General features: G+C 27.6%; 2 protein-coding genes across 2 annotated transcripts; both read right to left on the bottom strand.

The window, feature by feature from the left end:
- Positions 1-1,717: 1,717 nt before the first annotated feature.
- On the bottom strand, positions 1,718-3,039 carry LOC123292649 (cuticle protein 65-like). Its single transcript, XM_044873362.1, has 4 exons — positions 3,028-3,039; positions 2,174-2,425; positions 1,936-1,998; positions 1,718-1,855 (listed from the first exon to the last, which is right to left on the bottom strand). The coding sequence occupies exons 1-4, from the start codon at positions 3,037-3,039 to the stop codon at positions 1,718-1,720; spliced, it is 465 nt and encodes a 154-aa protein (XP_044729297.1).
- Positions 3,040-7,808: 4,769 nt separating this feature from the next.
- Positions 7,809-9,702, bottom strand: LOC123292648 (cuticle protein 63-like). The gene is made up of 3 exons (XM_044873361.1): positions 9,680-9,702; positions 8,730-8,975; positions 7,809-7,955 (listed from the first exon to the last, which is right to left on the bottom strand). The coding sequence occupies exons 1-3, from the start codon at positions 9,689-9,691 to the stop codon at positions 7,809-7,811; spliced, it is 405 nt and encodes a 134-aa protein (XP_044729296.1). The 5' UTR covers positions 9,692-9,702.
- Between the last annotated feature and the right edge of the window lie 7,074 nt (positions 9,703-16,776).

Below are 16,776 nucleotides of genomic sequence, written 5' to 3'. Positions count from 1 at the left end.
GTACGTTTTTGGTTTCTTATTACCGTTTAATAATCTTTGTTATGATATTAATAAATATGAAAAAGCGTATTTAAACTGCACTTTATTAAATAATAATATACACACATTTCTTGAAATTAAATAATTATTTTATACATATGTCCAAGGTTGATCTTAATAATAAAATATTCAATCATACTTCAAATTAATAATCTGAGAATATTTTCCTTTCTGTAAAAAAAAAAAAATAATATTAGGTGTTTATATTAACTAAAAAAATATCTTCGTTGTAGATATTCTATAAATACTTTTAGGCTAAGTTCACCCTTGTAAAAATATTTTAAACTAATGGTTTAAAAGTCTTAGGAATTCTGAAAAATTTTTCTTTTGCATTTGTAAAACTTTTAAGTCTTTTTGTTTGAAATATTTCCACATGGACGGTCTTTTTTGATTTTAACGCTCGTTTTTTCCAACGCACGTTGATTTTAATGCACGTTTATTAGACTTGCATACTATTGAGTGTATTTGAAGTGTATTACCGTGTATTGACCGTCTATATGGCTAAAATGCACCTCAAAAGCAAAATATAGCTTTATGAAATGTATGAAATTTTAATCTTAATAATCAGTTATAATATTATACAGCGCTGAATACAGATTTTGAGGATAAATTTTCAGGAAAACAGGTGTTCTTTCAAAACTTGTAGCTGTATTGTATCGCAAACTTATTTTATGTATTATCTAGATGGACATGTCGACTGGCAAAAGTTATGTGCGAACTTTGGTATCCGATTTTGAAAAAGAAAAAGTGGTTATCATTCAGTTCTTTTATCGTAAATTTAAATTTTTTTTATTTTGTATAATTTTTGTTTGCTTATATTTTGCGATATTTATTCAGACAGATATTTTAAGTTGCTAAATCAACATTTTTTGTCAACATCATAGTTTACCTGTGTGGACACTAATTAGGCCAGACCATAAATTATTCCATAAGTCTAACTAAGCTTATAGCTAATCAAAATTTTTAATTTAACAAAAAATAGGTAGTTTGAATTAAAGCATATTATTGTACTAGTTACTAATTTACTGGAAAATATAATATTATCGTCATAGGTGTTATTAGTCCATTTTTTACTGTTTTTTCAGGAATATGGTCAGTTGTCCTTCATTTCATCCGCCTCTCTTTCACAAAAAAACATCTACTTTTATAATAAAAGTCAATTGAAGTAGTCGCTCGAAGCTTCTTCTTAGGTGGAGAGAAAATGGATACTTATGTTCAGGCCTGATTATGAAGGGCCCTCTCGGGTAAACTATGATGTTGACAAAAAAATGTTTCAAATACAAGTTGTTTATTTTTAACAAGGAACATTTTTTACATTATTTTTGTTGTATCTCTTACGGTTTACAAGATCCAAGATCACACAAATTTTTGTATTTTAATCTTTATGTGAGCTTTAAATAAAGATTCATTGACTGGCCTTGTATTTCGAGGTATAAATCATACCGCTTTCCACTAAACATTAATTTATTGTGTATATTATATTAATCATAAATTAAATTGATAAAATCATAAATAAATTAATTATAAATAAAATTAAATTAATAAAAATTAAATTAATCATAAATAAAAAGAAACTTACTGGCAATAATTTTTTTTAAATCGTTTGTTTGGCCTATACAATACAATTTGTTCTTATAGTAATACTTTTCAACAATTAACAAAATTGACTAGTTTGATTTTAAATATGAATTGTTGACGCAAGTCCAGAATGTCCAAATCCATAATGTCCAAATCCAGAAAGCCCAAGTCCACCAAGACCAAGACCACCAAGGCCAGAATGCCCAATTGCTATCGCTGGAGCTGCTGGTAAAATTGTCTGTAAAAGATATGTCAAGTTTATTAAATTTTCTAAAATGTCTCCAAGTTTATGATAAGTAAAAAATAGAGATATTATACCTTTTGGATAATTGGTTGTGGAATATGAATAGCTGGTTGGATTGCAATTGCAGGTGCAACTGTCTGTAAAAATTGAAAAACATTACAAATATTAATACTCGGTAATTGACATTCAATTTTAGTTTTATAAAAATTATAGAAATTTATTTTGTGGTTGTGAACAATGAAACTTTTCTTGGAATGGAATAATGAAATTCGCTTTTTAATTAAGTTTGACTGAGAACATTATAAATCTTACCTTAATTGCTGCAATTCTAGGAGCAGATGGTGGATGAGAAATATGATATTCAGTTTTAGATACAACAGGGCCTGTAGCAACTGGTACCGCAGCTGCGATAGCTGGAACTGCTGCTATAGCTGGAGCGTGTGCTATTGTAGGCAATGCAGAAATCGCAGGTATAGCGCTTATACCACCATAACCGCCATAACCGCCATAACCGAGGTAACCAGGCGCAGCAAATACTGAATTTAAGAATAATGCGAAGCAGAACTATAAATATAAAAATTTTATTTAGCTTTCGAATAATCTCGTATTATAACTTTTAATTTACATAAATCCTTAAATAGCATTGGCTAGTTATGCCAATGCGTTTATTTATAATCAATTTCAGGCTCTTTTTCACAAGTGATCATTAAGAGGAGTACAATTGGTATGGTGGCTTAGTTATCGTGAATCGAAAATATTTTTTTTCTTTTTTAATTAAATTTTGTGTGTATAACAATCTTAAAATTAAATATTATCCTTTTTTTGTATTATTCTAGAAGATAATTAAATAACAAAAAACCCTAGTTCGAAACTTTGTCTAAAATAACCACCAGCGGTTATGTTAGGTGTCGAAACTCTTCGCTTTTCTATTTATTTAATTATTATTATCTTATCAATTTTAAGATTGTGACGCAAGCCAAAATTTTCGGAGCTCCGCAAGAGTAAACGTTCTATTTTTCAGAATTTTTCCAAATAAAAATGTTTTAGATACACCATAACGAGTCATATACGAAGTTTCCCCCTTTTTGTAATCACTTGTGAAAAAGGACATTGATACTGTAAATGGTTAGTGCTTATATTATATTTGTATTATTCTAAAGTCTTACTAGAGTCCACATGTTAATATTTTTCTAAGAAATTTTGAAATTTTGATTAGATTTTGTCAAGTAATTTATATAACTGATTGGTTATTTGATGTTTTATGAGGTTTATATATAATATCATCTTATGTGAAATATACAACTGCTAAACCATATTTCACATTCTTCAAGTCACACTTCGTAAGTTGTACTCAATACCATAAATAAATTTTTTCTTTGAACACAACATTCTTGGTCTTATTATATAGTTTATTTTGTATATTCATACTATTTCAAAGTTGGTCTACCTATTTAATATTTATGAACAATCAAAAAAATAGTTTGACAAATTAAAAAAGGAGCGTTTTGCTGTGGTTTTCGGATTACATTTTAATTTAAAATTTTAATACTTACAAGTACTTTGCACTTTCATGGAAATTAATTTGTAAGAAACCATTTTATTGCAAATTTTATCCATTTTCAGGAAAATTTGGTGTGACAGCTCTTATCGTGGCAGAAAGGTCTATCACACCAATTTTTCTATATTTAATTCCAATAAAATTTTACTCTTAACGTGGAATTACTCTCAGCTCATTAATTAAAAGAGAAGAGACATCAACAATACTATTGCATCTTGAACTATGACGATGACCAGATGGCAATGCGTTGGTATATAATTCAGAGGTTCTATCTGTGACCGAAGATAAAAAGTAGTGAGGCAAAGACACTCAGTGATTGCAAGAACCTAGTCGACATAACAACTATATATTACAGGATAATATACTGTTGGGATCACCTTCAAAAATTAGGGAATCGCAAATGACGCTATCAGCGCGAAAATAGACTTAAGCCAACTGCATTAGTACATAAACTGTAAAATAGCATACTATGTCTTAAAGAAACACTCTTTTGTCGTAACATTTCAGTTGGCTTTAGTCACTGTTTCCTTTTGTAGGGACTGAGATACGGAAGATTAATTGATAAAAGAATCTGGGTATATTTTCTAAGTGGCCTGAAAACGGCGTTGGGAATATTTCGTGGGGAGTAAGCATGATTTATGAGTATCTTTATATCAAAATTTAAAAAAATTGAAGGCAAGATATGGCGTAACAAAATTATAGTTTTTTATAAAGTATAGAAGAAAAATATGCAAATAAGAATGTATTCTGAAAAACAACCACACCTTGTAATACCAAATTTTGAGAAAGAACTTCATTATCTAATTAAAGAAAACATATATTTAAAAGTAATTAACGAATACCTATACATGTAAAGATTAATTTTAAAGGTAATTAATTGATCTAGATACATTATTTGATTTTTCACTCACATAAAAGAATAATGATTGCAATTAAATGTTTTTGTCAACATCCGAGTGGTAGCCCTTGACAGTTTTCCATTTTTGCGATGTAATTACACCCTAGAGATTACATCTAAGATAGATATCAAAATATTTCCATAATTATAACATTTGATGTTATTTTTACTACCCGAATTATATTAGATACTAGTTTAAAGCATTGCTTTGTAAAAATTGCTGCCTGGTAGAGGCAGAACTTTATGTTTTCAGGTCGATCCATTTCAAAAAAAACACTCAAATTTCACTCATTATAATATAAAAGTTACCTATGCATAATTATAGCTTGAAAACTAAAAATACGAGTTTTCGACGTTCAAACTACACTAAAACAGATAATTTTCTTTCTTAAAAGTATATTTTATTCAGCAAAATCAGCAAAAAAATATAAGGATTTTTACCTAATATTTCAAAGACTCTTGAAAATATATTTTGATAAAACGGCAAATTAAATAAAGTACCACAGAAAAAATAGATCTGTACCACAAGGATTTCTTATTTTTTTAGCTTAAAATTTTTGAAAAATTTGGTTTACGATATCAGTTTTTTTAACCACAAAAATAATGCCTCTCGAATTGGGTTCACATTATTTGGAAAAACGATTCTATACCCACATTATAAAGTCTTATATCATTGCGTCCATTAAGGTGGATTAATACTTATTGGCGGTATATTTTCGGTTATAATTTTCAATTTTCTGTTGATGCTATCATTTATCTTCACTGATAAATCCGGGTTTTCTGAGTGACCAAACCGGGTTTTCTGGGTGATCTTCTCACTTAAAGTTTCCACTGTCTTTCTTAGCTTTTTAGTAATCAGTTTAGATTTCAATTAGTTCAATAGATTATATTCGTACATTTGAAATAAGATCCAAAAATTATATACTAGTTTATACCTTAAATTGATATTATTTTAATGGAATCTATTTTAATAAAATCGAGAGCCAGATTTATAAATATATATATAATTGGTTATTTCCAACATAATGAATTCTTTTAGTAATTAATATGAAGCAATCAAATCAAATTCATTTAAAGTATTCACATATATGTCTAAAAAAATAATCTGGTTTCAATATACCAATTGATATATAAAATTATAGGATAATTATTTATTTAATTACTTGTGCTAGGGACCCACTTGCGGTACCCGTCTTTGTTTGCTGTTACAGTATCTTTGCTGCGTTGTTTTATCTTTTTTCATATATTCTTAGTAAATGGTTATATCAAGTTTTTAGCTTTACACTTGGGCGATGTAAAAAGGTAGGAATTGGTATCCAGGGTGGTAGAGTTCGATCATCAGATTTAGCATTATTTGTTAAAAAAATGTTAATTTTTCAGATTTATAACTTAAATTTCAAAATAAGTAAACGATAGTCATCTTAGTTCATAAAGGTATAACCTTCTAGATACGTTTTTCGTATAATGAATGGATCGCCGTTAGTTTACAAATTATACCAGTTTGAAACATAATTCAAAGTTCACTGCTATTTCAATGTTTTTGAAACGGGACTTGAGGGAACTCTTTTATCTGTAATTATTTAGGGTTCATTTCAATGTTTTCGTTGTTTATTGAGCAATTACCTACCTAGTAACAAAGTTTTTAAACAATAATAGTATTTCGTTGTCCTTAAAATGTCGAAAAATTAGACTTTGATGAATGTTACATGTCAATCTGAATAACTATTAAATTCATAAAATACCTCATTTACTTAATAATGACAACATAGTACTGTAAAATATTTTTTTTTAAAAGGAATTGTTTACATGACCTCAAAAAAGCTTTCAATATAATAATTGTATTACGAACATAAAGTACAGGATCTCAAAAAAATTTAGGCAATTGTGTTTTGTCAAATGGACGGAGCTTTAAAAACATATCGAATTCGAAATCAAAATTTAAATATTATATTTGGCATAATCTGTGTTTCTTATAGTGTTAGATAAGAAAGTTAATAATTCAGTATATATAAATTTTGTGTAAATTTTTACAAATAATGATTTTATAAGTAATTCGTACAAATTACTTGTGTAAATTTTTTAATTACCTTCGAAAATTCTACATTCTTATAACTTTGATATTTTGATCCTTTATGGGAATATTTGCACGGTCTCGAAATTATTATCCAAAAATATAGTTGTTTCCTATAAAATACAGCAATCTCTACAGAATATCAAATAGACAACGTACGCTCACCGAATGTAAGAAGAAGAAAACCTAGAAAATTCCTTCTTGAAGAACGCGGTGATTTTATATAAAACAGAAAATTATTCAGCCAAGTACCCATACCAAATATTTCTACCATCAGTTATTATAAAGTTGTTGTTTGTAAAATCTTCTTAGCTAATTCTAACTATTTAATTGGAAACCAATCAGGACACTCGGTATTAATGATTTTCATTATTACTTTTTAATGTATTGAAAGAAAATAAGTACTATTACATAATATAGTACTCTGTTCACATAGAAGCAATATCAATGCGTTTATTCAAGCAAATTACATTCAATATATGTCAATTATTTTTTATATACATATTGAAAATGGGTGTTACTTTTCTAATAAAAAATAATTCATATTTCCAAATGGTAAATAGTTTAATAGTTATCAATGTGGGGAAAAGGGCATACTTTGATTATTGGGGTATACTTTGAATTGTCAGAATCAAAACTTTTGAAACGTTTTTTTAAATAATTTGGGAAAGGGCATATAGTAGAAAGAACCTACTTATGTGACATTTTCATCCGGTCGTAGATGTAACATCGCAGCGAAGGAGATAAATTAGTAGCTCTGTATAACTGGTGTTGGCGTTCCACGTTCATAACTCGTAAGAGATAGAGGAAAACTTATATTACAACCTTATTTAATATGTATAACTTGTTTTTGCACTATATATTTATACTCTGTATTTATTAAGTTTACGTAAAAATATTCAAACAAAAGTTATTTTTTATTTTATAAATAACCTTCTAATAGAAATTTGTCCCTATTTTTACTTTACTTCAGTATTCTGTCGCCCCATTTGCTCGTTTTTTAAAGGGTTATTGAGTTCATTGCGAAACTCATTTTATTCAAGTATTTTTGTTTGTATTTTTTTTCAAGTATGCATTTTAAGGGCCTCAAAACACCTCGGCTGGCTTGAATACTGCGTAAAGTGTCTATCGTGCGAAATCGATATCTGACTTTACTGTTTCTAGTTGGTAAATTGACGAATGATTTGTGATCAATATTTTTTACTTAAATATTGATCACAAATCATTCATTCACAAATTTTTACTTGTAAAGTGACTAGGTTGTTCGTTTCATGTCTTTCTCTGCGAAATATTTAATAAAAGTTTAGGTATAAAATAAAAACAATAATATTATTTACATAAATAAATATATTTATTTAAAAATTAAATCTACTCATATTTTTTTTAGGTAATTAATTTAGTGTTGTTGCATGTAGTCTATTTAGATATGATATCCACCATGACCAAGTAGTCCCAGACCACCAAGTCCATAACCTCCATGAAGTCCAATTCCACCAAGTCCATAACCTCCATGAAGTCCAATTCCACTGAGTCCAGTAAGTCCATATGATTGTGGTGCTAAAATTGTCTAAAAAACAATATCCAAATGTTATTTTTAATGAAATGAAAAGCACATTATAATGCTCTACAACATTACTTGCTACTTGTTTTCATCCGCGGCTCTGAGATTTCAAATAACGAAGCTATCCGCCAATTCATAAAAATAATGGAATAAAAATTTTTTTGAAATAATGATGTTTGTTGTTGTTGTTGTTGTTTTTTTTTTTTGTATACGCTACTTTCACGGGGAGAAAGAAGAAAAGGATATTGCTATCTAGTATAACAATACCCTTTTCTAGTTTCGTCGAGTGTAAAAAGTGTATGCAAGAAGAACATACAATATTGTATTCCAGAATATAGTCAATCCTATTTAATGTTCCACAAGAATTGCTTTTCGGGCTTACAGCCAATGTTTTTCTAACTTGATCTTTAAAAATTGCATGAAATTGAGTTACTTAAGATATAAACTACCAAAATATGCCCTACCTAGGCAAGAGATTAGAAAAAATATTTTATGAATTAAAAATAAGAAAATTTTTCTTGAGCCTACGTTATCTGAGTAGCCTTAGCTTTAATTTATTGTTATATATAGCTAACTCTAAAAAGGTAATATTTTTTTTTACTCTTTAAAAAGAGTAATGAATGACATTCTTCACGACACTTCTTGTGTTATGAGCTTATTGCCATTAGGAACAATTCTAGTTCAATAAAAATTCGAATGATTTTGATAGGAATGAGGATTTTAGTTTTTTAAACTAAATTCCTCAGAGTCAAATTTCTTTCTTTATGCTACTTCACTTACCTTTTGAATGATTGGCTGAGCAGCCACAGCAATTGGAGCATGAGCAACTGCTATAGCTGGTTCTGGAGGAGTTATTTTGGTGAAGCGTACATAACTTGTAGCTCCTGCAACTGGATGAGCTACTGCTATTGCTGGTGCATGGATTAATGCTGGTGCTGCTGCTAAACCTCCGTAACCACCCAATCCCAAACCACCTAGGTATCCAGGTGCAGCAAAAACACAACTTAGAAGACAAATGAAAGATATCTACAAAGAAAAATATTTTAACGTATCTAAAATACTATAATAGCTCTTAAGTTTAAATTAAATATTAAAAGAGGATATTTTAAGAAATAGAATAAGTGGTATAGGTGCTGAGGTGAATTTGAATTCATTTGATGTTACTGATTATGAAAATACGTGTTGCTTTACATTGAATTCGAAACGATTGAATTTAAATTAGGATACAGACTTTTTTTAACACTCTGCCCTAAAATACATAAAAATCGTACCCTATTTATCAATTTTGTTCCGGTTGAATGTGAATAAATGTAAATGAAAATTATTAAAGAAGGTTTAAATTGTTCTAATTATGGATATGTATGTCGTTCAGGTCAGAGTGCTGACATATTTTCTAGACTGAAGGCCAAATTTTGGTAATTTTTAATTTTGATAATAAATACTTAAAATTGGAATATTTAAAGGTTTTCAAATTTGAGGAAAACTTTTTTATAACGAAAGCTATTTTATAAAATTGGAAATTTGTCTAATAATCAGAATGGGTGAATAATTGAATATGAAATCTTAATATGGGAATGTGTTTATAAGATATTTATGATTCTAAATTAAGCAGTTAATAATTTTGTTAATATTATGTTTTAAGAATGGTGTTATGAAAGCATTAAGCTTGAAGGTTGTTTAATATGAAGAAAAGTATGGAAAAATAAATCAATGAAAAGAATGGTGCTTACTAGTCTGAACATGATGCTTGTTAATTAAGATTATCTAAAGTAAAACTAACAAATTATTTAACAATTCTGGGGGTTTTATATACCTTCTGTTGAACGCGTATAACAATTACTTATGGTATTAAATATACTAAAATTTTAATTACATCTTTATACCTCTATATATAGTGTAATATTTCTTAAAATATGACTTTGAGGTACCAAAGATACTCCTGTCTTCTTCCTATCTTAAGATACAACCTGTTATTAAAAATACTATTTTAATACGCTTTTATTAGTTTGGTATGTATTTCTGTTCGGAATCTTTGGGCGTGATTTTCACACAATACCTAAGATTGAATTGAAACATTTGAAAAAATTTATAAAATTTGGCCGATGTTTACGATTCACGATTTACCAAAAAATCTTTGATGGTGGAAGCGCAGATAACATTTCATAATATAATAATTATTATTATACTATTTATTTTCTTGCGCTTCCACCATATTTATTGAACTGAATGATTTCAGGGAGAAAAAAAATTGATTTTAACAATTCGATAAAATAAAGATTTTTGCATACCTTTAAAACATTAACGATGTTCTTGTTAACATAAATCGTATTTTCACATACGTGCTTCTAAGGGCTACACTTGGGCTACACATAATATTGCCAAGTAAAAATTCAATACCATGTAAATAAATGGTTTTTAATTGAAAAAATTGTATTGGATATTATTGAATGAGCTCATCGTTGATGGGTAAGAGGTCACTTCAGCCAAATTTACCCTGGCTTGAATAGAATTTTCGTAGGCGAAAGTAATGGCATATACTAATGATCGTAAATATAATACTTTTCTAGCTTTGATTTGTGAACGAATTTCAAGGAGTACATAAAACAAATACTGCAAGTTGAATAAAAGCTTGTAAAATATTGACGAAGTTGGTTTTTAAAATTATCGAAGCATCATTCCTAAAATTATATATGATATGCATAATTTTCAAATTATTTCTTGGATACCGTGACATAATTTTTAATTTCTCTTATGTTTATACCCTGTATATATGAAAGGTATATACTAATATACCTTTAATATAGGTATACTAATAATAATAATTAATATAGATTATTCCCAAATTTGTAACGCTTAAAAACGAAATATATATCCAGGTATACTAATTTTATTCCCAAGTTTGTAACGATTATCCGCCTGCTCATCTGCCCATCTGTCCAAAATGTAAATGGACAACAGACTGTTAGGGATAGAACATCAAGTTTAAATATAAAAATGTTCTTTATAAAAAATAAACAACTTTTGTATGAATAATTTTTTCGTTAACACAATTTTGCAGATAGCTTCAACTTGTGAGTGGCTTTATGAAAAAGTTTAGAAAATAATTTTGAAAATTTTTTAATAAAATGAAATTGAAAACCAAAACAAAAAGCAGCCGAAAGGCCACCATAATTGTGTTGGTTTTCTAAAATTTTCTAAGTTTTTAATTATTATAAATAATGTAAGCACTCACATTTTACACTTTCTATACAGGTTAGTTCAACAATAACCTCAGTCAATTGTATGTTTTCACCTGTATTTTTCATATTGATAATAATGTTTATTTAGTAAAGTAACCATGACTTTAGCAATTAATGCAAAGTTATTCATTCATAAGCCCTCAACCCATTATATAGATAATTCAATTAAGATGTAAATTATTGCATTGATCTGCTTAGTTTAAATACTTTTCGTTCATTATTTTTTATGCATAAGCATGTTGTTTACCTCCTATCGGATATAGTAAAATATATTGTTATTTCATTATATAAAACAAACTTACATACATTCGCATTTCATTACAAAAATGGAATGATAACAATCATATTGTGATTATTTTATTTTCAATGCGTTTTATTTGCCAAAAATATAATTTCTTTTTCTAATTTACCAAATATCTCGATTTCAAGTATCGTCAAAAATACTAAATTTTTAATTATAAGCAATATTGTAGAAAATAAATTTTACTTTTGCTCTAAAGTATAGGGTCGCCATCTCTCCGGCTTTGGACCGGAGACTGGAGACTATTTAGAATTTCTAGGTAGTACTTTTCTGTTTTATTAAAGTAACTATAGGTATATAATACAAGTGGAAACAATAAATTGACTGAGTTAATTGTAATACCATGTATAGACAATGTTAATTGAGCAAAGTAAGTAAAGAAAGATACTTACACACAAAGTTATAAGAGTATCTTTTTTCTCACACCCTCAGTTGATATAATACAATATGTATGCATACTATATTTGTTCTAATTTGCGACCTCACGGGTAAACAATGATGTGTACGAAAAAATGTCTTATATTTTTGTTCAATCTCTATATCTCTAACTATTTACAAGATGGATCCTACGATCCCAAGACCCAATTGATCTATGTTGCTCATTTACGAACTTGACCTCACTTTTTATGTCCTTAGCACGCTATTTCAGTTTGATATCTCTTTTCTTTTTTGAGTTATCGTGTTGACAGACGGACAGATAAACAACCGGAAATGGACTAGTTGGGTGATTTTATGAACACCTATACCAATATTTTCTTCGTAGCATCAATGTTTTTAAGCGTTACAAACTAAGTATACCTTGATATATTTCATTTATACATGGTATAATAACCAGTTGAATAAGAGACATTTCTCTGCTTCTTAATTTAGAGGACCTGGGAGTATAAAGTGTCAGAATAGGAGGAAAAATACCCACATAATTTAAACAAACATAATTTTGGTGTTAGTTCTATACACAATTCTCTGGGACTATAATATCATAAGGAAGAATATTTTCATATATGAATTTATTTTCTTTTACAAATTTTGAAAAAAAAAAAATAAACCAGTACAAAGGCCATTGTCCTTCTAATTGACAATCGTTTTTAAATAAATCATAGCAAATGGATAAAGTATAAACTGACATTAAACGAACATAATTTTATTATCAATATTATAGTCTAAGTAGTAAGGAACATTTTTTCTATGTAACCTTCCATTTTTATAATTAAGTAATAGAATTTCGTACTATATGAATGTAAAGCTTTGCACTAATTTAATGTTTAACACAAAGGTACAATATTTGTTCCTCATAATTTACAAACTTAATTTCAAAATATATTTACAATCAATATATTTCACAATAATCTGTAAATGCGCCCCTTCAAAATGACTGTTCAGAGAGAACTTTGTTATTTCCGCAGCACATATATATAAGCCGTTCCATGTTCTGCTTTTTTTTATTTTGGACAACCACCTTTGATGGCAGACTTAATCGTATTCTTCTAGAAACGACATTCTCAACCACCCACGATACTAGACAAAATTCAATATTATGCAGTTTTATTAGTTATGAACTCAACGAAAAATTTTATGATCTACAATTTATTATGAAGTGATTTTTCTTTGGAATAAACGATTTTTAAGTTATTTGCGATAAACTGGAACTTACGAAAATTTCCACGATTTTGCGCTATTACGCTTTTTTAAATTTAATTTTAGCTAGGTCGGTATGGGCACCAAGTCCTTAAATGAAGATAATATGCAAAATTCCATCTCTTAATCATGGACTGAAGTCGTTAACCACTGCACTATTACATTGTAAGAATATTTATGTTACTACACTACCTTTTGTTATCTATAAATATCAATTTTCATTCATTATTCTTATTTAATAATTCACTTCCGGGGTGAATAATATATTTACACAAAAATTAGTATTTTTATTTTTATGTTTTCAATATAACTAGAAAAAATATTCGATACAATGATATGTTTTATGTATTTGATACAATTAGAAGAAACATATCAAGTTATTTTGAAAATTAGCTTTTAGTATTAAAAAATTTTAAGTAGAATTTTAGTTAAGACCTTTATTACTCACAACCTGAAAAGTACCTTGGATTTTAATCGTAAATTTTTGTTTTTAGGGATTGAAGAGGGTTAAAGGATGTTATAAAATTTATCATAAAAGTGTTTGTAGCTTTTTTTTTAAGTCCTTTGTTTTCATTTTCACCAGGAAATTATCAATCATTGTCAAAATACCAATCTGATATTTTCTGATAGTGCTCTATATTACAACATTATTAAAAAAATTAATATAATAATATAACTGAAGATATTAGTCATAAGGATGTATGAAAGAAATTTACACAGCCACTTTTCGTTGGGTCTGTAGTCATGGTAGAGACAATCCAATCGACGCCAAAACATCCAGTGGATAACTTTATCGTTAAAGGGGGCTGTTATGACTAATTTTCAATTTTTACATTTAAATGGTAGAGAAAATGTCAAATTAAAATTATTGAAAAATAAGAATTAAATAAAGTTGTTGTTTTCGAAATTGTATCAAAATATGCATCCTTAAAAAAAATGCAGCCTTACAATTACATTAATAAAGTAGCTTGTGGTTACTATGACTCCCTGAAATAAAAATTATGCACGGAGCGAATACAGCAGCTTAAGTGAACAGTTTATTATATCAGAAAAACTGCCTTACAATGGATCATATCGGTAAGCATAATGGTTAAAAAATAATTAAAAATTATTTTTAAATGGTATTATTGACGCAATAATATCCCTAAACAAGAATTGATTTTTACACTATTTATTAAACTCATAGATTCCTTTATTGATTTTTCATATAGACACATGTACTGTATATAATTATAGTCGTAATAGCAGTTTGTACAACTAGTGTGCAAAGTTTCGTTTTTCTTATGATATGAATATACATAGGCTTAAGTATACTGTGATACGAGTGTCATAATGTAATAATCAAGAGTACTTATTTTAACGTATTATAAGCGAGTGCCAATGTATTAATTTCAAATCGATTTCGGAGGCCCCTTACGATATCCGTCTGATATCGAGATCAGACAACTGATTCGATGTTATCTAAATTGTATATAATTTCTTTAAAGTTTAGTTTTAAGTGGGTGGATAATACTTCCAATTTATGTTAAGTTTTGATATCAATGATTTTTTATATCAAAATATTTATATTTTTTTCCCCGGCGATGTAATAATGTTTCTATTTTTCGATGTACTAAATTGATAGGATGATATATTATACGTAAGGTTAAGGCTAGATACTATAGTTTTAAAATGTACTGTATTTAACTATCGTAAACTGACGATGATAAGAAATGATTTTGAACTTAAAGTTAATCTCTTTTCTAACGCAATATTACCCACGAAAATTAAGCTTTCGGCAAGGTTATTACAGAAATATTTTTTTAATTCTTAGGTATTTATATACTGAAATAAAAATTATTTATATATGATCAATTTATAGATAATTAATTACGTATATTTTATAAATTGAATGTTTATAGACATACATTTCAATAAAAGTGCTCTCATTTTTATTTAATTGAAGAAACTAGATTCACATGAATATACATTATACATACATACTGTCATAAACACGAGTTTATTGCACACTGATTCTTTCAAACGATACTTTAAAAGGAAATTTAATCAATCAAGTTAACAAGTTGAAAATAAAAATATATTGTTTACATTTCCTTCGTTGAACAGTATTATTTAAAAATAATTTGTTTTATGCTGAAAGCTCAGGGGAAAAATAAATTTATGAGAATCAGAATGAAAATTTTATTTCTATGCCTCTTACTTTCAGAGTACTTTGTTTGATTTTGCTTAATTATTTCACCTATTTGGAAAATTTATTTATTATTATTTATGTACCTAATGGTAGGTCCACATGATACCAACTTCACAAGGACTTCTATAGAATTTTGTCTTACATGCAAATTTTTACTCAGACTTTCAGTCTGTACAAACAATAGTCTGTATCATGTGGACTCACCATAAGACCTTACGTTGTAGCCCATAGTTCTGGCAAATATATTTACTGATTTATTGTATTGAAGAATATTCTTTCGAAGAAGATTAATGAAAATTGTATGTAAATTTTGCTATAGATTTTGAAGTAACGCAATGCGAATTACTAGTCAAATTAATTTGGTAAATATTGTCGTTTTTTACTGTGTATTTTTAAAATAACACATTTTTCATACTGTTCCTCATAACTAAGAGTTTGAAGAATGAGAGTTGGATTTGAGTTCTTTCTTGTTCATTTTGGTATATTATATATATTTATGTTTAAGATAAAGAATGTTGCTATGCGCAGTCTTAAGAATAGAAAACTACGTGTAAAACACCGCGAACAAATGATTATTTTAATTGGGCAGTTTTTTTCCAAAATTATTTTTTGACAAATATTAAAAAATTAGTAGGTACATAGACCAAGTCATGGTTTGTGGCGGCCTTTTACCGGCTTAAGTCAAAGTGTTGTTTCTTTTTGAAATGAACTATAACTTATTAAATTAAATAATTTACATCTACAATCAAATAAATATTATTTTATTAAATATTATTTTATTAAATATTATTTTATTAATTTTCATCGAGGTTACGTTATTTTTAAAATAGTCTCGTGACTACAATAATTATTATCATTTTTTATTTATCAATTTAAAAACATTAGTCATAATGTTGTATCAACATTATTCTTGTGTCAGTATTTTTTATTTAAAAAGAATGATGTTTTTTTCATCTATATTGATTAAAATCTTTTTAACTAATAACATATTTAATTATTTATTATAATACAAGTGATTCTTCAAAAAGTTTCCACCCTTCTATTTCGGAATCGAAAATCAAAAAACGCAAAACACTTATCAACTCATTTTTAAGGGGATTGCTAATGCAGTATTTTAGTTTATTTTATGCAGTCTTCATGGCTATTTATTACTGTATAAATTTTTATCATGGACAATTTTTTACATCTGATTTCCAATAATTAAAAAAAAAAAAAAACTTTAAACTAACAAATTCTTAAGCTTTTTTTGAAAGAACAAGAACCTGCTACAAAAATTATATAGGTTCATTTAAAATAGCAAAATTTTAGTCCTGTTTGACCATGAGATGAAAATGAGCCCATAAGGTATTAAAAGAGTGGACACTTTTTAAAAAACCACTCTGTATAAGTTAATATATAGCATATAGTTCGTAATATTCATTTATTATTTATGCAAATAAAATGTCATTAACAATTGGCAAT

This window comes from Chrysoperla carnea, chromosome 2 (genome assembly GCF_905475395.1).
Source record: "Chrysoperla carnea chromosome 2, inChrCarn1.1, whole genome shotgun sequence".
NCBI classification, from domain to species: Eukaryota; Metazoa; Arthropoda; class Insecta; order Neuroptera; family Chrysopidae; genus Chrysoperla; species Chrysoperla carnea.
This window is presented reverse-complemented; position numbering and strand designations above follow the sequence as displayed.